Source organism: Erythranthe guttata, chromosome 13, assembly GCF_056151865.1.
Source record: "Erythranthe guttata isolate IM_541 chromosome 13, IM_541, whole genome shotgun sequence".
In the NCBI taxonomy this organism is placed as follows: Eukaryota; Viridiplantae; Streptophyta; class Magnoliopsida; order Lamiales; family Phrymaceae; genus Erythranthe; species Erythranthe guttata.
Window position 1 is genome coordinate 12,873,346 of NC_142545.1, and position 24,759 is coordinate 12,898,104.

General features: G+C 36.5%; 4 protein-coding genes across 7 annotated transcripts; 3 read left to right on the plus strand and 1 right to left on the minus strand.

Annotated features, from left to right (window-relative positions):
* Positions 1 to 1,670: 1,670 nt before the first annotated feature.
* Positions 1,671 to 9,524, plus strand: UBP25 (ubiquitin-specific protease 25). Of its 4 annotated transcripts, none has more exons than XM_012981032.2 (9): positions 1,671 to 2,126; positions 3,197 to 3,689; positions 3,871 to 3,946; positions 4,053 to 4,145; positions 5,246 to 5,332; positions 5,430 to 6,520; positions 7,269 to 7,397; positions 8,874 to 9,009; positions 9,167 to 9,524. In XM_012981032.2, the coding sequence occupies exons 1-8, from the start codon at positions 1,943 to 1,945 to the stop codon at positions 8,992 to 8,994; spliced, it is 2,274 nt and encodes a 757-aa protein (XP_012836486.2). In that variant the 5' UTR covers positions 1,671 to 1,942; the 3' UTR covers positions 8,995 to 9,009; positions 9,167 to 9,524. The 4 variants fall into 4 exon arrangements, with proteins under 4 accessions (XP_012836486.2, XP_088668193.1, XP_088668194.1 ...); XM_088812067.1 differs by having other exon boundaries at positions 1,721 to 2,126; positions 4,053 to 4,169; positions 5,243 to 5,332; XM_088812068.1 differs by having other exon boundaries at positions 1,721 to 2,126; positions 4,053 to 4,169.
* An 886-nt stretch (positions 9,525 to 10,410) lies between these two features.
* LOC105957111 (putative glutathione S-transferase) lies at positions 10,411 to 12,314 on the plus strand. Its single transcript, XM_012981033.2, has 2 exons — positions 10,411 to 10,883; positions 11,838 to 12,314. Exons 1-2 carry the CDS (start codon positions 10,557 to 10,559, stop codon positions 12,180 to 12,182), a joined length of 672 nt encoding a protein of 223 aa, XP_012836487.2. The 5' UTR covers positions 10,411 to 10,556; the 3' UTR covers positions 12,183 to 12,314.
* Positions 12,315 to 14,621: 2,307 nt separating this feature from the next.
* On the minus strand, positions 14,622 to 20,858 carry LOC105957113 (F-box protein At5g49610-like). Its single transcript, XM_012981036.2, has 3 exons — positions 20,556 to 20,858; positions 18,511 to 20,169; positions 14,622 to 18,418 (listed from the first exon to the last, which is right to left on the minus strand). Exons 1-2 carry the CDS (start codon positions 20,733 to 20,735, stop codon positions 19,015 to 19,017), a joined length of 1,335 nt encoding a protein of 444 aa, XP_012836490.2. The 5' UTR covers positions 20,736 to 20,858; the 3' UTR covers positions 14,622 to 18,418; positions 18,511 to 19,014.
* LOC105957112 (Leucine-rich receptor-like protein kinase family protein) lies at positions 15,511 to 19,083 on the plus strand. The gene is made up of 2 exons (XM_012981034.2): positions 15,511 to 18,421; positions 18,500 to 19,083. Exons 1-2 carry the CDS (start codon positions 15,511 to 15,513, stop codon positions 18,886 to 18,888), a joined length of 3,300 nt encoding a protein of 1,099 aa, XP_012836488.2. The 3' UTR covers positions 18,889 to 19,083.
* Positions 20,859 to 24,759: the final 3,901 nt, after the last annotated feature.

The window sequence follows — 24,759 nt, forward strand, 5'->3', positions numbered from 1 at the left end:
TCGCAGTACTACAACATACAAATTGGAAAATTCAAAGCCAAGGAATACAATCAAATTTGAGAGAAATAATAACATCATAACATATTGTGACATAGTTTTAAAAATTCTAGCAGAGAAAAATTTGAAGAAAGTGCGCCTCAGATCTGAGATCTAAGCGTCGTAAACATCTACAACGGTGAGAGCAATGACTTGGAGCAGGCATATGGGATTCGTTCTGTCGTGGTCGCCGGCAATAACCCCAATTTATTGCCATATCCAAAAAAATTGATGTCCATCTACACACTAAAAATCATTACTCTAACACAATTTGAAACGAAACATTGTAGCACAAATGCATCCACGTCCACAAATTACATAAAAATAAAAACCCAATATTATTTTGACAGAAAAGTTGGTAATTAACATCAAATATATATTTATCCCAATCATATTCATACAAGCATAATCATGTAAATGAAATATAGATAACCAATGTAATTTTGATACATACAAAAGAAACAATAGATGAATCAACTTCCTCAATGTAGCAGAATGAACAAGCTCAATAAAAATAAATTAACATTACACATACAAACAAAGTATTTTAGCCAAAAAACACACAAACAGAGCAAAAATAATTAGTATCTTGCCAATGACGTGGATATTCTGGGCAGCCCTGAAAATGAGGTAGGTTAAGAAATGGGCAGCCCTGCAAATAATTAGGTTGTTTTGGTTGTCGTCGAACACGAGGCGGCGGTTGTGGTGGGTGAAAGGGGAGGGGCGGGGTTGCCAGGGGATGGTGGTGAGGGAGAGGACGAGAAGGAGGGAGAAGAGTGTGGCGACGACTGACACCCACGGGGAAGGAGTAGCGGCGAAGGTGGTGGTGGCGGAGGGAGGCGGAGGTGACGGAGGCTGGTCGGTGATGGTGCATAGAAAGAAAAAGTGGCAGCGGTGGTCGGTGAGAGTCAAGAACAAAATAATGAGAGAAAAGAAATGCAAAAAGAAAATTGTCATCCTGGCCCACCACAATGGAAGAAAAGGTTCGAGCAGCTTCAAATTAAACGAAAAAGAAAAAAAATATGCAAACTGATTGGAGGAGTCCATCAAAACGCCGTCGTTTTGGGAATAAAAGTGCCAAAAAAAAAGGGAAAATAAAATTAAGGAGGACAAACCATGAAGTTGTACATATATATAATATATATATATATAAGGGTATTTTCGTCCAAAAAATACCAATATTTCTTTGCAACAGTTGGCCAAAGGTTTTGACTAATGGAATAAGAAAAAAGACTAACGGCAGAGGGGTGTTTGATGTTTTCTGTACATCAAGAGGGTATATTATACATTTCGCATAGTACAAGGGTGCAAAATAAAATATTATCCCAAAATAAATAACTAATTAAGATGGGCCAACTACAACTTTAGGCCCAAGTAGTGTTGCTCAAGTTATTTGGTCAATACTCGAAATTCCTGGCCCACCTAAATACGGATTCAACTTCTATCGGGTTGGTGGGATTTTTCTTTTTATTTTTATTTTTTCCTTTTCTTATTTCTTTTTTTCCCTTTTCTTATTTATTTTTTTCCTTTTTAACAATTTTTGGATTTTCCCTCTTCTCGTGCCCCTCTTTTACAAAATATTTCGAGCCCCGAGGTGAATTTATTTTAAATATTTTATTACCATATAAAAAGATATATAAAATCAATCGCAACCACAAAGCCCACAATAAATAATAAAAAAATAAATAATAAAACTGAAAAAACTAATAAAAACCTGCTAACCCCAGAAGAAAACCCCCTTTCGCTGTAAATTAAAATCGAGAAATAATTGGGAAAACCGAAAGAAGGAAAAATCATCATAGGGGAAGGGAAACACGGCGGAGAGAAGCATCGAGAAGGTGATGCGATCGCGGCGGTGGTGGCCGGCCGATGGTGCGGCGGTGTTCGGGAGGACTCGTCGTTGTTGATGGGCATGCTGCAGATGACGTGGCAGCCGAGCCTTCTCAAGTCTCTCAAGCGGAAGCACGGCTCGCCGCCTCTAGGGCTCAAAAACCTCGGCAACACCTGCTACCTCAACTCCGTCCTTCAGTGCCTCACTTACACCCCTCCCCTCGCCAATTTCTGCATCCGCTTCCTCCATTCTTCTGCTTGTACGCCTCCCACACTTTCAATTCCATCTCTCTCTCTCTCTCAATTTCATTCGTCTACTGATTGACATGTTTTTTTGCACATTTTGATTTACATGTTTATTTTACCTTAAGAATTGCTCTAGTTATTGGGGTTTGAAAATCATGTTTGTTTATTCAATTAATTAATTATAGAACGGAATGGCTTTAGTACTTGGTTTGAGTTTAAAATGTTTCTTTCTGGAAAATGTTTTTATGCTTATTCATGATATATGCTTTTAATGTAGGGGTAGTTGCTAAAAACATTACTTATGGGCTTATTGTAGTTCACAGTTATGATTCACGAAAGAAAATCGATGTCGGAGTGTTGTACAAAATCAGCATATGGTAAAATCAGTACGAAAGAAATCGATGTCGAGAATATGATATGGTCCTAACAAAGGTTTTTAAGCCACATAATGTAAATAAAAACGATAAAAGCTTAGGTTTGGAAGTAATGTCTGTGTCTTTGCCAATCTAGTGATCTAGCAGAATGAAACTCAAGTGACTGTAGACTAGGTTCGAGGTTATGTATGTGTCTTTACCAATCTAGTGATTCCTTAATATCCTTTCTAGACGAATGAAACTCGAGAGTGAGTGTCAATTGATGTTTAGATTAATTTAATATAGCATATCTTCCGTATTAAAATATTTGATGGCTAATAGATGTGAATGATTACACGACATTTTGTTAAACCCAAAACCCCCGGTTTGTTACTTCTGATGGTAATGACCCTCAATAGTAAGTTTTAGCACGATGAATCTCATGATATAAAGGGTGGGATGAATAATTAGTTAGTTTTATGAAGTTCCACTGTACTGTTACCGTTAACTGTATTTCAAAAGATTCTGTGTACTGGCTAAAAACACCATATTGGGTGTTCTTTGTTTAACTCACAGCTTAGATCTCAGCCCTATGAATGGGTTGTACAAATAGATTATAAATATACCTTAATGGGAAGTTTTCTGCTTCTTTTTTAGTTATGCTTCAGTGCAAGGGTGGATTGCAGATACTTGAGTCTGGAAACTTTATTAACCGCATCATTGTTTTCTAGGTGACTTTGGGCCTGGCAAGGAGAAGAAAGGGGAGTGTCCTTTTTGTATGCTAGAAAAACGAATTTATCGCTCTTTGAGTAGTGAAGCAGTCTCTGACGCGCCTATAAAAATAAACAGCTGTTTGAGCATATATGCTGAGCATTTTTGCACTGGGAGGCAAGAGGATGCTCATGAATTTTTGCGTTATGTGATAGATGAATGCCATAATACATGCATAAGATTAAAGAAGTTGCAACAGCAACAAAGGGGGAAAAATGGGATTGCTAATGGAGGAGATATTGGTGGGACTGGGGAAACAGTGGTGAAGGAGATTTTTGGAGGGGCGTTGCAGAGTCAAGTAAAATGTTTGTCGTGTGGGGCCGAGTCAAATAAGGTTGATGAGATTATGGATATTAGTCTTGATATTTTGCATAGTGGATCACTCAGAGAGGCTCTGCAGAAGTTTTTTCAGCCTGAGGTCTTGGATGGAAATAATAAATACAAGTGCGATAAGTAAGTATTTGTAGCTCTCTTTATCTTCTTACATGCATAAATTAAACCTTGCACACTTTTCCAAAAAAATAAAAATAAATCCCTGCACACTTTCCTCATGTTATATGAATGTAGATGATTTTTATCAACGTATGTTGCTCTTTTGCATGTTGGTTGAAATGGGAAACTTATGCTTGTTTAGTTGTAAGGAATTGGTGGTAGCAAGGAAGCAAATGTCAGTAGTTCAGGCGCCAAATGTCCTCGTAATCCAACTAAAGGTGTGGTGTGGCAGTTACTGAAACTCAGTTCCTTTGTTTCAGTTTCTTTTGATCGTCTTACTATTTGACTAATTGCTTCATTGTTTTTCTTTCTTTTTCCTTATAGAGGTTTGAGGGTCTGTTTGGTGGGAAGATTGATAAGCCAATAGCGTTTGATGAGATGTTAGTGCTTTCAAGTCACATGGCCAAAGGAAGCAAGGTACATAGAGACAAAATTCTTTATGTAAGACGAATTTATTTGCTTTTCTTCTCCAATTTTATCTCCACTTAGATGATAAGTAGTGCAAGGAACTTGTATATATGCAATTGACCTATCCTACACCCTCTTTTGTTAATTACCACCTTAACTTGTTGAAACTCTGATCACGCCTTTGATTCTCAAACACTAATTGCTCTACTTAAGTCATATAAGTATCTGATGTCGTTTTGCTCTCTGTTCAGATCCGAAAGTAGGGAATTTCTTTTTGGGGCACCTCCTTGCATTCATGAACTTGTAAAAGACAACCCGCTCTTTTTACGTTCGTTTCCAAATTTGTTGAAAAAATAGTTGAGATTTCTGTAATATTGATCCAATCATCCTCCTTAAGTATCATGATTGCTTGAGTATATCTGTCTAACCGAACACCTTAATCTCTCTTCGGCTGCTACATAGAGAGAGGAGAATTGCACAGCCAACTTTAGCCTTGTCTTGCATTGCTTTTCTGCCTCCGCTACCAACTGTCTTATGCGCCTTGCTCTCAATCAATTTGAGCTGTGGTAGTTGTTCCACCACACATATGATCAACCAAACAACCTCTTCCTTCTACTTTTTTAATCTCAATCAACAGTACGTTCCTCTCAAGCATCTTGATTTGACCATTTGCCTTTCACATACATTTTCCTCAACACTTTAGTTGAGTATAAGCTTCTTAAGAAGCTCTAGACTGGCATATGAAGTTAAAATCGGATTTCATTAAAACTAAATATGTTAGGCAAACAATTATTGCCTTCTAGCCAGTTTTGCAGACTGCATTAAGTCTCTACTGCTAACAACTAAGGACTCCTTCCTTTTACCCTGTTTTAACCCATTTCATTTGGAGTATTCCCTTTTCTGTTAGGTCTTATATGCTCTGATGAGAAACAGAGCCTTTTTGGCTGGGGTATGTTTCTGGAAAATATATGGTTTACTGAATCATTTCTCCAGATACCATCAGGGACTTTTCTTTTGTGTGCTTTTATTGTTGTGCTGTTCAATGTTTTCATTGTATTATGACATTTATTTTTTATGAGTAACTGATGCCTTAATTTCTTTTTTGGCAGGATGAGCATCCAGAGTATAATCTTTTTGGTGCTATTGTGCATTCAGGTTCCTCTCCTGATTCAGGACACTACTATGCATATATCAAGGTCTTTTTATGATTTTCTCATTATGTCAAATTGATTCTCTTGATGTTAGTTTGTAACCGGCATTGTAATATTTTTGATTCTGGTGTTATCTGTACAGGATGCATTGGATCGATGGTACTGCTGCAATGATTCTTATGTTTCAGTCTCAACCTTTGAGGAGGTTTTGTCTGAGAAAGTCTATATACTTTTCTTCTCCCGTACAAAACAGAGGCCTCGAATTAAGGTTGATGTGGTGGCTAATGGATCCAAGTCTCATGAGTCAAATGGGAGTAAGACATCCATAACGCAAAAGTCTGATTGTCTAGACAAACCAGTCTGTACTGTACAAGTTTCTAATCATCATCTAGAGTTAAATGATTCAACCAATGGCACTAGATCATTTATCCAAAAGCCAGGTTGTCTAGAAAATTCAGTTAACATGAACATGTCTAACAATCATTCTGAGACAAATAATTCAACAAGCAACCCTATGTCCAATGGCACTAAAACACTTCAAATCCAGAAGTCTGATGGGGGAACAGCTAGTATGAAAGAGCTCTCTGACAATCCTTCTGAAATATATAATTCAATCACTTCGCTCGCATCCAACTACAGTAATTCAACTGATGTACATAATTCAGGTGCTTTTATAGAACCAGTGGATACGAAGGAGTCTTCTAATCACCACAGTCAGACAAGTACTTCAGCAAAATCTAAGGTTGATCAAGGGCTTTCTAGTCACGACCGGAAATTTAGTGACTCTGTGACTACCAATAGGATCCTTGCCCCTGGGAGTATCAAGAATGCTGTTAACAATGAAGAGTCCAAGGAGCGAAATGGCTGTAAAGAAACTTCAGTTACTTCAGTAGAGAAAGATAAAACTGGCTTGCCGATAATCAAGAGCAATGGCGTGATAAAAAAGTCAGCTGATGTTCAGATTTTGAAGAGAGGGCTTACTTCCTTTCGAATCAGTAGTAGAGAAAATGGGCATCCTGCAGCTGACACTACTGAAAGAAGTTCACCTGTAGTAAATGGATTTAAAAGCACGAATGCATCAGACAAAAGTCATAACTGCCGGTACATTCAGAACGGAGACATTATGGGCTCTAATAACTCAGGCATGAAGAGGAAGATAGAAGACGATCGTTCATGCATTTTGCTTGCGGAAGATGACGAATCTCGTGCAAAAGTGGATGCGTTCAAGCAATTGTATGTTACCATGCCTGAAGATTTAAATTTAAGCATGAAGATTATTTTGTTTTGCTCTTTTCTATATCGTTCTAATAGTAAAATGCATTTACATGTTACCCTGACTCAAAAAGCTTTTTATTCTTATGTGCCTTTTTGATTTGTCATGGTTAGTTAGTATAAGATTCTTGAAAAAGTGAAAGCACATGCTTCTTTACTTGTGTTGGATAGTTTTAAGTTGCATTGCCTCCCGCATTGTGCATGCATCCATCCCTCTGTGAATTTTATGTCCAGATTGTGGCCAAATAGATAGGAGATAGATGAGGTTAAAATTTCAAATTTTATAACTTTTTTGTTGTTGAGATTGATGCCCTTTCACAGTTTTAATGCTGATTTCTTATTCAAATGGAATATCTGATCCTTTATCCTAAGAAATTGGGTTATGATGGGGCTTTGCATGTGTAGTCAAGATGTCCTTGATGTGCTAAGCCTGATGTCTAGTCATATGGCTTTAGATATGTAATATAAACCATAACATAAACTCATACACCATTTTTCTTGAAAAAAGGCTAGTAGATTCGTCATAGTAATTTTCTTGTCTTAGATTCGTGACTGTTCTCTTTTGAACAGAGACAAACTAAAGATTGTCATTTGATTACTTGGTGGCTGTATGTCTGTATGTAGTGAAGATTTTCTTATTGCGGCAATTGATAAATGTTACTGATTATCTCAAGAGAAAACTTACTAAATTTATTTTTACATGCCTCAGGATTGGGAAAGAAGCTTCCATGTTTTTGCGATCATGTGGGTGGTCTGCAGAAGTGCAGAATTTCATGCATGCCAGGAAAAAGGTGTGTGAAGAAGCAGCCGATACTGCATCAAATGACCACGAGATGAAGTAAGCTCTCTTGAAACTTTTCTGCTTAACTTGTCAGCAGTATCACCAATTTTCCGCTTTGAAATTGATATCCGGTTCAATAATGCTTTTATTTTACCAGTCTTGGGTTGCAATTTAAAAGTGACTGAGATAGAAGGCAATTGAGCATAACATGATCTTGTTTACAATATTGACATTTTGAAATCAATAATTTTTTACTATTCGCGATAAGTTGAGTTCTCTCAATCACAAACCTTACCAGCATTTATGAACTTATCTGAGGTTCACTTTTTTGGGTATTTGGACTAGAGGTTTTTTTTTAACTTGAAATTCTGATGAAGCATTATGTTGATTTTGGTCATTTGACTTTCGTGCATTCTGATATCTTTCCATTTAGCGGCAAAAAACTCCCTCGATCTGGAAGCAATCATACATCATTTTTCATTTGTCCTACAATGCAACTAAGTTTGTCCTTCCCTTTGCTGTTGAAAACAACTCGACTTCTTAACAATCCCTGAAACGGTTCTTAGTTAAAAAGTGCGCACTTATTGATTTCGATGAACAGTAAATAGTATCTACTTTTTATGTTCTGGTCATATCTGTAGAAATTCCTACAAATACACATCAAATTCTCAGACTGGACAGATTAGGAAGACTCGGGATACAAGTGATAAGTTGTTATCCGCTTGAGTCATCTGGTAAAGCAGTTTAAGCCGTTCACCAGAAATTGGATATTTGGAATGTTGGGTATTCACTGGTGTTTTTTTATTCAATATGATTTATTTTAAGAGAGATCAGATACTACTTAAATTACGTGGCATTTCTATTTGTGGGGGAAAAAATACTGATATTCAAAGAGCCTTGGTAGTAAAGCTATCCAGTATAAGTACTTACGTTGATTAAGAAAAATTTCTCTTCAAATTTGTTTGACACTTGGTAGTTTGATTGAGGTTAAAAAGTTGCTTTTGTTTGTCTAGTAATTTACATGATGGAAAATACAAGCTTTAGGGGATGTCTACTCTTGCACAGTTTTCTTTTAATAGTATTCTTAGCTCCTTAATTTTGGAAGTAGTCTTAGAGTTTGACTTGTTAGTTGTCAAGTGTTCTTCATGCCTTAGTTACCCTTGATCTGCCTTAAAAGTTTATCCATCAAGAAACCATGATGTCTCTTTTCATCACAGTTGACGAGGGAATAGAAGCAGAGAATGTTATTTTTCTCTGCCTAGTTGTTGGTGTTGAAATTTGTATATTTGTTTAAAATAAATTTCATTCTATTTCTGAGGCGATGGGTGGGTAGCAAATCTGAAGAAAGAAAGAAAACAAGGTTTTGCTTATATTTTTAGTAATAACCCAGTTTATTGCATTAGTGATGACTTATCTGTTGTAAGATTGGTGCTTTTCCTTTTCAAGTTATTTCGATAGCTTTAATCAAAAGAGCATAAGTTGTGAAAATTGGGAAAATCATCTCATCTATTTATATGCATGGTGGTTGTGCAGGAGTTTGATGATTTCACAGGCGAAGAAAAGTTTTCTTTCTAAAGTTCCCGAATCACTTAAAGCAAGATTAGTTGAACAGCTCAGACTTTTTAACCAAGACGAGCAGTCATCTGGAACTTGACCAAGTCATATCACGGTATAGTTTCTCACGTGTACATTTGAAATTACGAACCATGCTTTCCAAGTGAATGAAACTCGGTAAAATTGTCAACAGAAGTATAAACATAGTTTTGTATTGAATGAACGAATCTTATTGAATAAATGTTGATTTACTATGATTTGGTTTGTTACAGGAGTGCAGTATTAGGAACTGCTACTAGTTTTGGTTTTAGTATGATATGATTCCAAAGGGATTGTAAATAGTCGGCGGATGCAAAAGTTGAGTTGGGCAACTTCTACTTTGAGGCGGCACGTTTGGTGTTGAGAGATTATTTTGAAAAAGCTATTCGATATGTACAATATTCTTTTTTGCAAGGTAGCAAAATCCTCATTTTTATCGACCCGTTGCAGTTTTCTTGTTTATGATGTGGTCTTAAAAAAAGAGGTAGTTTTTGGCGATATATATATACTGTTTAACTGTAAACATGTCTAATATTACAGAATGAGATAACTAACTATATTAGTTATTGGAAAGTGTTCTATTTATGTAAATGTCTTAGCTAGCTGGTAATTGCAAAGTGTTCTACATTTCGGCGCCTTTATCTTCCTCGACTTATATATATCTAAGCAATGTGTGTAACACTTGCTTTGTTGGGTTGAAGTTATACCTTTATGTCGTCCGTGGTAACATGTTGATTACGATCAATTACCGGAAACAATTCAACCGATCGGACTGACCTTACCGTCCGGTTGTAACAACTAACAACGTTGATTCCCCGAGCAAATCTTCTTCTGTACTACTCCATATGTTCTCTTTTGACAGTCTCCTTTTTTAGTTTTGCACAAGGATTAAGAATTTTATTAAATGTGTCTTGATTTTTATGAAAATGTATGCTTCTAGACTAAAATGATTTCATCTTCTAATTACTAAGAGAGAGAAATGAGTTTAAAAAAAATATTAAAAATAGTTAATAAGAGTATAAAGTGGAAATTAAGTAATTAGTAAATAATTGAAAATTTAAAGTTACAAATAATATAGAATATTTTTTTTCTTGTAAATAAAAAAAAAAAGAAAAGAAAATATCTTCTTAAAAGTGGCAAATATTGTGGTATCCTTGTATCATGCAATATAATCCACATAACTGTCTGTTTTTAATATTTATTTTTTACTGTTTTAACTTTATTAATTAAACTCTAACTATTAAGTCTTTTTTATCGCACTACAAATATATTTTTCACAAAATCAATACACATTTATTAAAATTCTTAATACTTGTGCAAAACAAAAGCGTCAATAAGAATTTTTTTTTTTTTTTTTTTTTTTTTTTTTGTTTATGAGGGATTATTAAATTAGGAGGGAGTTCCATCAAAAAAAAAAAAAAAAAAAAAAAATTAGGAGGGAGTATTAAATTACGGAAAAGCCACCTTTGGTCCCCCCCCCATCCATGTACCACCACCTCTCTCCCTCTTTAAAGACGAAAACAACACATGTTCCTTTCTCGTACACACTGTTTTGTTAAAACACACACCATCCTTTTTCGCTGAGTTTCTCTCTCCTCACAAACGGTCAGAGAGAAATTAGAAATGGCGGAAGAGGTGATTATTCTGTTGGATGTTCATGTAAGCATGTTCGGGATGAGGGCTAGAGTCGCTTTAGCTGAAAAGGGGGTGGCGTACGAGTACAGGGAGGAGAATTTGGCTGATAAAAGCCCTCTTTTGCGCCAGATGAACCCGGTTTACACTAAAATCCCGGTCTTGATTCACAACGGCAAACCCATTTGCGAGTCCCTTATTATTGTTCAGTACATTGACGATGTCTGGAAGGATAATAATAACAAGCCCCCCTTGTTGCCTTCCGACCCTTACCTCAGAGCCCAAGCTAGGTTTTGGGCTGATTTCATTGATAAAAAGGTACCCCCTTTTTTTTTTTTTTTTTTTTTTTTTTTTTTTAATCTTTTATTGTTCAGTTTTTGTTTAGAGTTCTTTTGGAAGCATTAATTTTAGGAAATGTTGCGTGGTTTATTTATTAGATGGTTTAAAGAGGATTTTTTGAGTTTAATGTGAACTAAAAACACCATAGTAGTTAGGGTTGGGGTATCAAATAAAACCCACAATCACACACACACACACACATGTGGATGTGTGTAAAATATGCACAAATTTTGTTTGGATGTTGAGGAACTAGTTAGTAATGCTCTTTGTTAAGGTGTACTCTCCCTCCGTTCATAATTAACTGTCGTTTTTGGCTTTGCACCAGTATTGAGAATCTCGGTAATTGTGTCTTGATTTTATGGAAAACGCATTAGAATGACTAAAATAACCTTGATATTTAATGATGTGACGAAAGAGAGTTAATACTTTGAGTTATTTTAATAAGGTTAAAAAAAAATGTGAATTTAAAATGACAGATAATTTGGAAAAAAAAAAAACAGGACTGTTGTTATGGAGGACAGAAGGAGTATTATTTATCATCAAATGTTTGAGTTTATTGCGTTAAGGACCCTGTGTAAGATCGTATTGCTAAAAAAATATTTGAATTTATTGCATTCAGGACCCTGTGTAATATCAAATTGCTAAAAAAATATTTGAGTTTATTGCATTCAGGACCCTGTGTAATATCGAATTGCTATAAAAATGCACGTATTATTAATATTAGCAAAACTCCCCCTTATAATGTTGCATTTTTTCAGCACACACCCCCCCCCCCCTACATATTGAATTTCCGAGGGTAGATTGCTAAAAAAAATGAATCATAAGGGGGGTTTTTGTTATTAAAATTAGCAATTAGAGAAAACACTGTGGTGCTGAATGCAATAAACCCTAAAAAACATATGTGATTAATGTTTTGAAAAATGGACAAGATAGATATTTGATGCTGGAAGAAGAATATGGACAAAGAAAGGAGAAGAGCAAGAAGCGGCCAAGAAAGAAGTCATCGACGCACTTGTGTTGCTGGAAGGGGAATTAGGGGACAAGCCTTACTTTGGCGGTGACAGCTTCGGTTTTCTCGATGTCGCCTTAATTACTTACTACTGTTGGTTCGATACCTGGGAGACTTGTGGCGATTTCAAGATCGAACAACATTGCCCTAAATTGATTGTGTGGGCGAAGAAGTGCATGGAAAGAGAGAGTGTCTCGAAATCTTTGGCTGATCCTAAGGAGGTTTATGAATTCGTGTTGATGCTCAAGAAAAAGTACGGCATCGAGTAGTCGGATTTAGCAAGGTTTGTTGGTTTATAATTTGTCGTTGGTTGTTTAATCCCGTTTCGACCGTATCTTTTCAATGTTGTGGACTATGTTGCAATAATAGTAATAAAAAAGTATATTGATTGTTGATTCTTACTTTAATTTAGTGACTGTATCAATCCGATTTTCTTATTGATGTGTTGAAGTGTGGTAAGAGACACGAAAATGGGTTTCCCGTTGTGAAATCGGAATTCGAACAACAAATTAAACCAAGAAACTAGTGATGGGCTCGCTTTCGTTAAGCTTATTTAAGAGATCTTAGAAGCTCTTAGGTAAAGTTTAGTGTTTGTTAACATAAGCTCTTAGGTAAAGTTGAATTAAACTTTATAAGTTTGATGAAGGGATTAATTCAATTACAATTATTGAATTGACTGTTGATAATGAGATTTGAACTTGAGTCAACTGACTGACACAAGCTGTCTTGCTTCAATCGCTAGGCCATCCCAGTGCATGGAACTATGATATACGGATTTATTATTTTAAGGCATCTCCAAGGTTAGAGGCTAAAAATTGGAAAGCTATATCTATAATAGCTGATGAACAGTGCTATAGCAGCTCAGTTTTTACTATCTTGCTCCAACCATATCATCTATATTTTAGCATTTTATTATATTTTATTACTTTTTACTATTTGATTATAATAGTATTTTCAATTAATATATTTGATATCTTATATATAATATGCAAAATAATAGGTATTCTTTCGATAAATCTATATATTAAAATTTACAAATAATAATAATAATAATAATAATAATAATAATTATTATTATTATTATTATTATTATTATTATTATTATTATTATTATCAGGTAAAGTATTAGATAAAAAAAAACACTGAATTAAATAAACTTAAAAAATGTAAACTTTGGCTTTGGAAAAAAAGGCTGACTACACGTGAATAGTAAAAATGTGGGGGTGGGGCGTTATTTTAATAATATATTGGATACCATATGTGAATAGTTAACTCATAACTGGTATATATACCAGCTGGGTCATTGAATTCAGCAGCCGGATAAATTATAGCTCTGTCCATTAGAACAAGTTTTGTAGGTTTGAGATGGTAAAATATTTATAATTTAGTTTTTACCTCTCCAAAACCTACACGGTTGGAGATGCTCTTAGAGGATTGCGGGGTTGCAATATTGGACTTTTTGGATATATCTCCGATCATATTTAAGGATCGAAAATTCGATTTAATTAACGTGTGAGTTTTTCTTAATCAAGTAATAATTTCTCGTGAGAAAATATTTGGGTTGAGTGAATGCTGATGTGCTTTTCCTGCCGACAACTGAGGTGATTCATATTTTCCTTTTTTTTTTTCTTCTTAAAATGTAAAAGTTGTCTTCGAAATTATTAATATATATAAAAAGTTGATAACTTTTATTACGATTCAAAAAACAATTAACATAAAAGTAAACTTAAATTAAAAATGTTATGCTCTCTTTCCACTATTTTATTAGCTCTTTTCATATACTAGAATAATGATTGTCTTTGGCAGAAGTAGAATATTCTTGTAGATCATTTTGGAGCTAAAAAGCCTAAAATACTTAAAAATAGTAATTTCGGGAATAATTCAAATGGTGAGTTGTAGGAACTATTTATAAATTTGCAAAGGTTATGAGCAGAGGTCACAATTATTAAGAAAACGAGTACTTAAAAATGCACCGCACATTTTTATATGATTTAAACATGTATATTCAATTGAATATGTATATTTTCGGATTAAACTTAAACACATTTTCGACAAAATGAGTTTCTAAACACGTTTATATTGCTTTTCCGAAACATCCCTTTCATTTTCAAAAAGAAATATATCTTCACATGCAAACATCTTTTTTCTCAAAAACATTATTACATTTTTACCTCCCTTCTCCGGATACAAATAAGAAAATTAAATTAGACCCAATGGTGAAATAAGGATATCATTATCGACTCAAATTCAATTCCTCTTGAAACCACTTTTAGGTCAAGTTTGTCGTAGATAGCTTGTCCAGTGCAGATTACACCTCTCATGTGAATTTGCCTACTACTACGCGAGAGCGAGTTTATCCAATGAACATATGAATATTGGCTCGTTCGTCCCAAAATAAAAATAACAATAAAAATAAAAATAAAATAAAAAAATCCAATCCCTAATCTTTTATCATAAAAATCAAAGATAAAGTAGTAGTGATGGCATGGCATAGCATTTTCCAAGGTTGCCAAACCCAACAATTGAAGAAAAGTCAAAATTAAAAGGTGGGGAAGATGGCATGAAAGATAAGCTCCAACTCAGTCATATATCACACCACCCACTAACTCAACTGAATAGCCACACCACCACCTTCTTTTAGTCTTCTTCCAAATCATCACAATACTATACCAAATATTCAATTCCATTTAAAAAAAATAAAAAAAATAAAAATAAATTCATTCCATAATATTATTTTTTCAGGCCCAGAAAACTTTGTCAAAGATTGTAATCCTAGTATTCCCACGTCCCATCTCCATCTTTGCCTACACCACTTGTGAACACACTTATACATATATGTGTGTGTATGTATGTATACACACACGTACATATTACATAGTATAAAGCAACAGATATTTTTGAGCTAATAATAGAGGCAACGAAATGATGATACAGAGAACAGGAAAAAGGAGGAGATAGATGGAGAGAGAGAGAGATGAGAGAGAAAGGTGGTGGTTTGTGGAGGTTCAGAATTGAGCACTACTAGCACAAGGAGTCACATGCAGCACATTTCACTCCCATCACTACTTTTCTCTTTAAAGTTATGGCCATCGATCGGTTGACCCTTTAATTCTTCTATCCTTCTTCCGATTGTGACCTTCATGGTTCACTCTTCGTTTCTTGCCTTGTCACTCTCTCTCTCTCTCTCTCTCTCTCTCTCTCTCTCTCTCTCTCTCTCTCTCTCTCTCTTCTTCCATTTCCGAATATCGACAGTGAGAGTGAGCGAGAGATAACCCTTTTTGCAGCACTTTCTATCACTCTTTACTTATATGCTTACTTGATTTCCACACATTCTTGAATTCGCTTAAACCCCATTTCCTCTGTTCTCAGTTTCTTGATTTTCTGCTTTGCCATGATAATCGGATAGTCTCGAAGCAATGCAGGGCGCGGTTCTTTGTTGATTAACTCCCCCCACATGTATCTATCTATCTGTAAGTAATCTCAACAGATAGTTCACGCACTTTACCTCTTTCTTTATATTGCTTCGGTTGTATATTACAACTCCATTAGGCACTTTCTCTCTCTAGATTCTTGATTTCCCCTTTTGTCTAATCAGTAATGGGAGGCCAAACGAACTTGCGTATAAAGCTAGTGCTGTTTAGTTTCATAATTGTCTTTGTTCAATCACTAAAAGAAGAAGGAACCGTTCTTCTTGAGTTCAAAAAATCCCTCACTGACCCTAATCTAAATCTCGAAAACTGGAACCCTTTAGATTCTAGCCCTTGCAATTGGACTGGAGTAAAATGCAACCCTAATTTTAAGGTTATTTCCCTACACATCAGTGGTCTCAATTTATCTGGTACTTTATCTTCAGCCATCTGTAAACTCCCTCACTTGACAAACATAAACATCTCCCAAAACTTCATTTCCGATCCCATTCCTTTCGATTTCGGCTGCTTCGAAAACCTCGAAATTTTAGACCTCTGCACAAACAGAATCCACTCCCAATTCCCGAAACAGCTCTGCAATATCACATCCCTCAAAAAGCTTTATCTGTGTGAGAATTACCTTTTCGGAGAAATTCCGAAAGAAATCGGTAATTTGATCTCACTAGAAGAGCTCGTGATATACAGCAACAATCTAACTAGTCAGATACCTTCGTCTATCGGGAAATTGAAAAGCCTCAGGGTAATAAGGGCGGGAAGAAACAACCTGTGGGGCCCACTTCCGATCGAGATTAGCGAATGCGAGAGCTTGGTGATGTTAGGGTTGGCGGAAAACAGGCTTGAGGGATCTTTTCCTTCAGAGCTGCAAAAGCTCAAAAGCCTCACAACTTTGATTCTTTGGAATAATCTGTTTGATGGCGAAATCCCTCCTCAAATAGGCAACTTCACTAGCTTGGAGTTACTTGCCTTGAATGGGAACAAACTCACCGGAGAAATCCCTAAAGAAATCGGAAAATTAACTCGTCTGAAAAGACTGTACCTTTACACAAATCAACTCAATGGGTCCATTCCATTTGAGCTAGCGAATTGCTCAAACGCAATCGGGATCGATCTTTCGGAAAATCGTTTGACGGGGTTCATCCCAAACGATTTGGGTCGAATTTCCACTCTCCAATTGCTTTATCTCTTCGAAAACCATTTACAAGGAAACATACCTCACGGGCTTGCGTTGTTGAAGCAATTGAGGCATATCGATTTTTCGACAAATAACCTAACGGGTTCGATTCCTTCGGGGCTCCAAAATCTCCCGTTTCTTAAAGACATTCAGCTTTACAACAATCATCTCAACGGTCACATTCCTCCGCTTCTTGGATATCGAAGCAACCTTTCGGTACTCGATATTTCCAAGAACAATCTTGTGGGCACCATTCCTCCACATATATGCAGGTTTCGGACATTGACTTTCCTCAGCCTAGGATCGAACAAATTGTCCGGAAATATTCCACACGGCCTCAAAACATGCAAATCACTCGAGCAGCTGCTGTTGGGAGACAACTTATTCACCGGTACTCTTTCTGTCGAATACACGAAACTTCAAAGCCTTTCAGCCCTTGATCTCTTTCAAAATCGATTCACGGGACTTATACCTCAAGAAATCGGTAATTTTACAAATATCGAGCGGCTACTTTTGTCGCACAACCATTTCATCGGCCACATTCCTTCCGAGATTGGCAAGCTTGTCAAGCTTGCTGCATTCAACGTATCTTCAAACCGGCTTTTCGGTAATATACCTCAAGAGTTGGGGAACTGTGTAAAGCTCGAGAGGCTCGATCTTAGCAGCAATTGGTTCGCGGGCCCCGTTCCGGATAATCTCGGGTCGTTAGTGAAACTGGAGTTGCTGAGAATATCGGATAATAGGTTCACCGGACAAATACCTGGGACTTTAGGTGGTCTTGTTAGGCTGACTGATTTGCAAATGGGAGGAAACTTCTTTTCGGGGAATATTCCTTTCGAGCTCGGCCAACTTACATCCCTTCAGATTGCTTTAAATATCAGTCATAATAACCTCACCGGCTCGATTCCAAGCAGTTTGGGGAATCTTCAGATGCTCGAATCGCTGTATTTGAATAATAATCAGCTCAGTGGCGAGATTCCTAATTCCATTGGTGGATTGAGCAGCCTAATGGAGTGCAATCTTTCGAGTAATAATCTAGTGGGGCCCGTGCCTAACACACCAACCTTCCGGAAGATGGATGCTAGTAATTTTGGCGGGAATAACGGGCTGTGTTCGTTGAATTCGAATGACAATTGCCATTTATTTACGAGCTCATCTGTCGCTTCCAATCCGAGCTGGTTAAAGGAAGGTTCTAGAAGGGAGAAGATAGTCGGAAGTGTTTCCCTCTGTATTGGAGTGATCTCTTTGACTTTTATTGTGGCGGTTTGCTGGATGATGACGAGGCGGCAAAGACCTTCTTTTGCTTCGCTCGAGGAAGAACTAAAGAACGACGATTTGGAGAGCTATTACTTTCCGAAGGAAGGTTTCAACTACCAAGACCTAGTGGAAGCTACCGGAAACTTCTCGGAAATGGCGGTTGTGGGAAGAGGGGCGTGTGGGGTCGTCTACAAGGCTGTAATGGCCAATGGTGATGTCATCGCCGTTAAAAAGTTGTTGAATTCCAGTGGAGACAACAGTTTTCGTGCGGAGTTATCGACTTTAGGGAATATAAGGCACAAGAATATAGTGAAATTGTACGGATTTTGCTATAACCAAGACGGCAATATTATTCTATACGAGTACATGGTGAATGGAAGCCTCGGCGAAGTACTGCATGGAAATGAAACAGTATGTGTGCTTGAGTGGGATGCAAGGTACAAAATTGCTCTCGGAGCTGCAGAAGGGTTGTGCTATCTACACTACGATTGCAAGCCACAAATTATTCACCGGGACATAAAATCGAACAATATCTTGCTTGATGAATATTTCGAGGCTCATGTTGGAGATTTCGGTTTGGCCAAGCTGATAGACTTCTCGTTGTCGAAATCCATGTCTGCTGTCGCTGGCTCTTACGGATATATCGCCCCTGGTAAGAAAAAAAACTTAATTTATCTCGTAAAAAAAATCAAGAATCTAAAAAATGCTTTTTCTTTTTACTTTTTTCCAGAATATGCTTACACGATGAAGGTGACGGAGAAGTGCGATATATATAGTTTCGGGGTGGTTCTATTGGAGCTGATAACGGGGAAGTCGCCGGTACAGCCGCTAGAGCAGGGCGGTGACTTGGTGACGTGGGTGAGGAGATCGGTTCAGAAGTTAGATACAGCGTACCGTATATTCGATCACCGTATTGATCTAAGTGCGAAAAGGACAGTTGAGGAGATGTCTTTGGTTCTTAAGATTGCCTTGTTTTGTACAAGCACGTCCCCTCAAAAGAGGCCAACAATGCGAGAAGTTATTGCAATGCTGATCGATGCAAGAGGATCAGCGACGGATGAGGTGGCGTCTTCTCCGGTGAAATCGGAAACGGGTTTAGATGGAGGCGAGTTCTGTTGAGGAGCATTTAGGTTTTATTTGATAGTGGTCTATATGTAGACGTATAATTAGGAGGCTGCTCTTGATCTGTGATAATCAAGGCTGTAAGCAGGATTTACTAGTATCTAATTTATTGCTAGGATCCATCTAACCATATATCAAACTGTTTCTATGAACATTAAAGCTGCTATAACAAAAACTATAATCCAACTCAAAGAAGTCAATTTCTTGCATACCGTCATTGTAGAGAATGTAAACACGAACCGACGAGCCACGCAAGACCAATACCTCTTCATAATTTAACCAACCAACTAGTTCGAGGACGAGAGAACTACCTCCGAGGCGAGGACGGGATTCATTGACCAAATGTTCAAATTTGCCCTTTTGAGGTTCCAAGTCAATCTTTGACATCTTAGTCCACTCTCCAGTTTCCGGTTTCATCTTCAAAACCTCCCACGAGTATTCACCGCATGCAATGAGCAGAGTTAGATTGCTCCCAGTTGATAAATAATGCTTCACTCTCTCTCCGTAACCATCAGGTATGGGAGTCTCTTTAATAGTTTCAGCCTCGACATTAAAAGTCACGACATGAGTGCATTTACTGTTGGCCCAATGAATAAAGCCTTCAGTAGTCAACGGAGCACAAGTGAAAGCTATTGTGGATTTAACGGATAAATAATTGATATCAACACGCCTCCAAGATTCGTCAACCCCGACAGTTAATATAGCACAACTCCATACGGTTGAAGTCTTATACCTGCAAGGGTATACGAGAACCACTTTATATTGCATTGAAGCTGCAGCGTATGCAATAGCATAATATTGATGGGTTATCGTTGGAAGAGGAACAGGAGGGAGAGCAAGGCGTTGCTTTGTTGCGGGATTTACAATATAGAGAGCGTAAATGTCGTCCAAATCAGACTCCACTATTAGACCGTTACAGCTACTCAGAGCTCTTCTTCTGCAGTTGTAACTGAACTTGGATATTTTTCTCCGGCCTTTGTGCATTGCCACGAGAACTAGACGCCTCAGCGGTTTATAGCTCTGGAAGAGAAGTCCCGGAGTTGAACGGTGAAGGTGTTTGTATACGAAGTTACGGCTACGGATTATGTTGCACCACTTCTTGCAAACAAATCTTGCCCCGTTGAGAATATCTTGAGCTGGGAGATATACAAGAATCTCGATCAACAATTCGTGTGGAAGAGACTCCATATTCGTTAAACTCTCCATCTTACGTCTCCTTGAATAATAATGGCGAAATCGATGACTCGCGCATGCGTAATCGCATTCACCCCCAACCATCTGCATATGAAATACAGGCCCCCCCCCCTCTGTAATAGAGCCGTTTTAAATTTACGACGAAACTATTTAAAATACTTTACTATCAACCATTTTCTTATTCAAATAAGGTATCTATACCCAAATTCCTCTGTTTCTTCCAAGGGCAATATTAAACAAATAAGGGGGATCTAGATATTATTGCAGCAAAATGGCACATATAAACTGAATTTCGAGCAAAATTTATTTTCAACAAACGCATAACTGCTCTTTTAATGTGCATAAGAAGGAACTTCTTCATCGGATTGTAGCCAGAAAGCTCAATTACAGCTTTTTTAGTGGGATCGAAAGACCTAATTTTTATGCGTCTGTAAAATTGGGAAAACCCTAAAATATATACATTATGGTACCTTTGAGTCTGCTGCATCTTCGGTGGGAACGATGTTCGAATTGGGATCCATCAGCGAGCTGGCTTCAATGGTGCGGCGGAGCGACGACGGAGGCGGTGGCTGACTGACTGACCGACCTTCTGAAATTTGATCGTCACAAATCAAACTCTTTCCAAACAATTTTGCCAAGCTATTCGGCATGAGTACCAAACAATTTTACACACTTCTATTGTAGTAATTTCTTTTCTTATAAAGAAAAATAGTTACATATTTAATTATATTAGCAACATTTCAAAGGTAAAAATAATTATTAGTTTAATGTATGATAATAACTAATTTTTTAATAGACATTTAACATGCATACAAATTTAATAGTACTAGGAACAGTGGATTTTTTTTGGGGTGAATTGTCTTTTGCACCTAGGGGTGCAAGTTGGAACGGAATTTCCAATTTCCGCCGGTTTCGATCCGAAAAGTTCCGATTTTGGAACAACTTTTTTTATTCCGGTTTCCGAAATTCTGATTTCCGAATGTTTCCGATTTTTTTGGATTGGAATTGGAATTATATAAAATAAATTTGGAATTTTTGATTTCCGATCCGATTTAATTCCGAAATTAATTCTGAAAAATTCCGATATTTTTCCAAAAAATACACCTATAAAATAATATATATTATATAATATTTATTTTCCGAAAAATACACCTATAAGTTTTCTCTTAGGATTTTGACATAATGAATTGTTGTTACAAGTTTTATTGGATATTATGTTGTGTTTATTTTTATTTTTAATTTAACTAAAATTTTGTAGTAATTAGTTTTACTTTTTATCGACGTGGATGTTCTTATTTTTGAAAAATTATGAACATTATAGAAAATTTCGGCTAAGTTTTGAAATTTTAAAGCTTATGTGATTTCCGAATTTTTCCGAAATTCCGAAATTTCCGGCCTTTTGGAATTGTAATGAATTTTTAGATTCCGAAAATTTTGGAATTGGAATTGGAATTGATTTTGTACTTCCAAATTTTTTTGGAAATTTTCCGAAAAGGCTAATTTCGATCCGATCCATCCGACTTTCACCCCTATTTGCACCCATGATTAACCCAAATTGGCGCTTTGCCCCTTCACATTTCAAAACTGTCAATGTCCACCCATAATTTATAGGGGCCTTAAGATATAGGTCCCTAGTGAGAAAACTTATTAGAACTAAATGACAAGCTTAACTAAATCTTTGCTACACATCCTTTGTAAAATTCATTCCAAAAATGCCCCTTACTCACAAATTCGAAATATAAATTAATTAAAATTTAAATTGCATTTATCATCTTTTTAGCCTGTAATATTTTCATTTTTCAATCTAATATTTTAATTTTTTTTTTTACAAAAAACACATTTTCCTTTTTTTTGTTTTCTCTTTCTCCATTTAATCATTTTTTACACTATTATAAAACAAAACAAATTCCATTTTTCCTTTATAATATAGAAAAGAGGTAATGACAAATAGGCCCATGACAAGGGCACTTAATTAAAAGAGGGACATCCAACTTTTTTGTCTTTCAAATAAATCCAACCCATTCAAACTTATTTGCAAACAAGGAAAATCCTTTTATATATACCAAAATTACCCTCAATTCATTGAAACCCAATTTAACTTCGATTTCATGATTTACACCCTAATTTAGCCCAATTTCATCAATTAACCAATTTTAACCCTAATTTCAATTTTGACCCCAATTTTGACCTGCCACCACCGGAGACCGCCGGTCGCCGCCGTTGACCGCCGGTCTCCGTCGTTGACCTTTTTTTTTTTTTGAAATTTTTTTTCCTGAAATTTTTTTTCCGGCCGGTCAACTGCCGTTGACCGCCGGGTCTCCGGCGTTGATTTTTTTTTTTATTTTGTTTTTTCTTAAAAAAAATATTTTAATTAATATTACTGTCTTGGCTGCTAAATTACTGTCTCCGGTAGTTATTTAACTGTCGGAGACAGTAATTTAACTGTTAATTGACTTTTTTTTTTCTTCAAAAATATTTTAATTAATATTATTGTATTCGTTGCTAAATTACTGTCTCCAGCGGTTATTTAACTGTCGGAGACAATAATTTAACAGTTAATTGACTCTTTTATTCTTAAAAAAAATATTTTTAATTAATATTACTGTATTCGTTGCTAAATTACTGTCTCCGGCAGTTATTTAACTGTCGGAGACAGTAATTTAACTGTTAATTGACTTTTTTTTTTTTCCTTAAAAAAAATATTTTAATTAATATACTGCCTTGGATGTTAAATTACTGTCTCCAACAGTAATTTAACTGTCTTAGACAATAATATTAATATATTACTGTTCGGAAAAATAATATTCATAATATTACTGTCCCAAACAGTAATATTACTGTCTGAGACAGTAATTTAGTAGCCAAGACAGTAATATTAATTAAAATATTTTTTCTAAGAAAAACAATTCAAAAAAAAAAAAAAGTCAACGCCGGAGACCGGCGGTCAACGGTGGTTGACCGGCCGAAAAAAAATTTCAGGAAAAAAAAAATTTCAAAAAAAAAAAAAAAAAAGTCAACGCCGGAGACCGGCGGTCTTCGGCGGTCAACGCCGGAAAGAAAACATTTCAGAAAAAAAATATTTTCTGAAGAAAAAAAGTTTTGGGGGTTAATGTGATATATTTGTTTAAATTCGGGGTCAATGTGTAATATTAAGAAAGTTATAGCATAATTGGTGGAATTGATAAGAATTATATTATTGAGGGTATTTTAGACTAAAGACATGGGGATGGGCTTAATTGAGAGACTGTTTTTTTTGTGGACCAAAATGCATTTAAGTCCCATGTGATGGGCCTTTTTGCCATTTGCCCTATAGAAAATTACCAAAAAAAAAACATGTTTTGATTAAATTTACATTTTTTTTTATTTTGTTTTACTTTTATCTGTTGTTAATAATATTGTAGTAGACTTTGGTGTACTATGATATACTACGATGTACTATGGTTTACAATGAACTATAGTATACTACGGTGTCCTATGGTTTACTACGGACCTACGGTATACTATGGTTTACTACAGACCTACGGTATACTATGGTTTACTATGGCGTAGTATTCCAAACCCTAGCATCAAAACACAATTACACCCATCAGCAAACCCTAGCAGCAAAGAAATCACAGCCGCCGCCAACTATTATTCACCAACCCTAGCCGTCAACCAAAACCCTAGCGTCGTCCAAAAACTCTAGATTGATGCAATCGCCTCCCACCATCGGTCTAATCTCACACCACCATCTCCAAAGGCCACATCCACCATAACCATCACCCTTATAACCATGACCACCATAGCCATCGCTGTAGACCCACCTCCGCTGCCCCCTTCCATCACACCGTCGCCACGGTCTCCAAGAACCTCGAGATTTTCAGATCTATGTATCGTTTCCTTCACCCTTCTCTACTGCTCTGCGACGGATTTGTAATGGATCCTTTAAATCTTCAGATCTCGACCGTGGCAGCGGCGGCGGCGACATCTTCAGTTTGCACTCCGTTGATGAGAGTGAGAAGGGATGGGTTGGATCGGACGACAGAATTATGAGAGAAGAAGAAAAAGAGAGAGAGGCAGAGAGGGGGAGAGAGAACGGTTGAAAAGAAGAGAGAAAAAATTAGGGTGTGGCGGATGAAAAAAGAAAAGCGCGAGAAGAGAATGAGAGGAATGAGAGATAAACCTAATCTTTTATTATTTATATTAAGAGCTAATTGCATATAATTGTTAAAAAAAAAGTAAAAAAAGGGATTTCGAACAAAACCCAAAACAATCTTCCCCAACACACTGGAAAGTCTTATTAAGAAAAAAAAAGGAAATCTTACAAAAAAAACAGTGAAAAAAAAATGAGCTTTTGTTTTTTGTTTTTTTTTTTTTTTTTTTCCTTTTTTTGAATAATTCTTCACTCAAATCCTCCCCAAAACATTCATCTCCTTAGATTTTTAATAATTTTTCAGTAATCATTCCCCACAACTCGCCAGAATCGAAGTGTTACTGTTCAATTTGGCCGGAAAATGTTTGCCCACATCGAATCTACCTTTAACCAGGCCCCACCCTTATTTCTCGCCAAAATAACTCCCCGTAATCGGATCCGGTTCTTCTCGCCGGAAAAAAGTTGTTGAAGGACGCATGTGCTGAAAATCCTCCATTACCGATGAACGGCGGAGGGCTGGGGGTTTCAAGCACTTGGCGTTG

What these genes read in the sequence shown, in the direction of transcription:
- LOC105957113 (XM_012981036.2), bottom strand. Translation starts at nt 20,735, where the DNA reads ATGCCGAATAGCTTGGCAAAATTGTTTGGAAAGAGTTTGATTTGTGAC. An exon ending in AAGATGCAGCAGACTCAAAG is followed by an intron (nt 20,170 to 20,555) that starts GTACCATAATGT and finishes TTTCATATGCAG; the next exon opens with ATGGTTGGGGGTGAATGCGA.
- LOC105957112 (XM_012981034.2), top strand. Translation starts at nt 15,511, where the DNA reads ATGGGAGGCCAAACGAACTTGCGTATAAAGCTAGTGCTGTTTAGTTTC. An exon ending in TTACGGATATATCGCCCCTG is followed by an intron (nt 18,422 to 18,499) that starts GTAAGAAAAAAA and finishes ACTTTTTTCCAG; the next exon opens with AATATGCTTACACGATGAAG.
- LOC105957111 (XM_012981033.2), top strand. Translation starts at nt 10,557, where the DNA reads ATGGCGGAAGAGGTGATTATTCTGTTGGATGTTCATGTAAGCATGTTC. An exon ending in CTGATTTCATTGATAAAAAG is followed by an intron (nt 10,884 to 11,837) that starts GTACCCCCTTTT and finishes TGGACAAGATAG; the next exon opens with ATATTTGATGCTGGAAGAAG.
- UBP25 (XM_088812067.1), top strand. Translation starts at nt 1,943, where the DNA reads ATGGGCATGCTGCAGATGACGTGGCAGCCGAGCCTTCTCAAGTCTCTC. An exon ending in ATAGAGACAAAATTCTTTAT is followed by an intron (nt 4,170 to 5,242) that starts GTAAGACGAATT and finishes TTTCTTTTTTGG; the next exon opens with CAGGATGAGCATCCAGAGTA. An exon ending in TCAAATGACCACGAGATGAA is followed by an intron (nt 7,398 to 8,873) that starts GTAAGCTCTCTT and finishes GTGGTTGTGCAG; the next exon opens with GAGTTTGATGATTTCACAGG.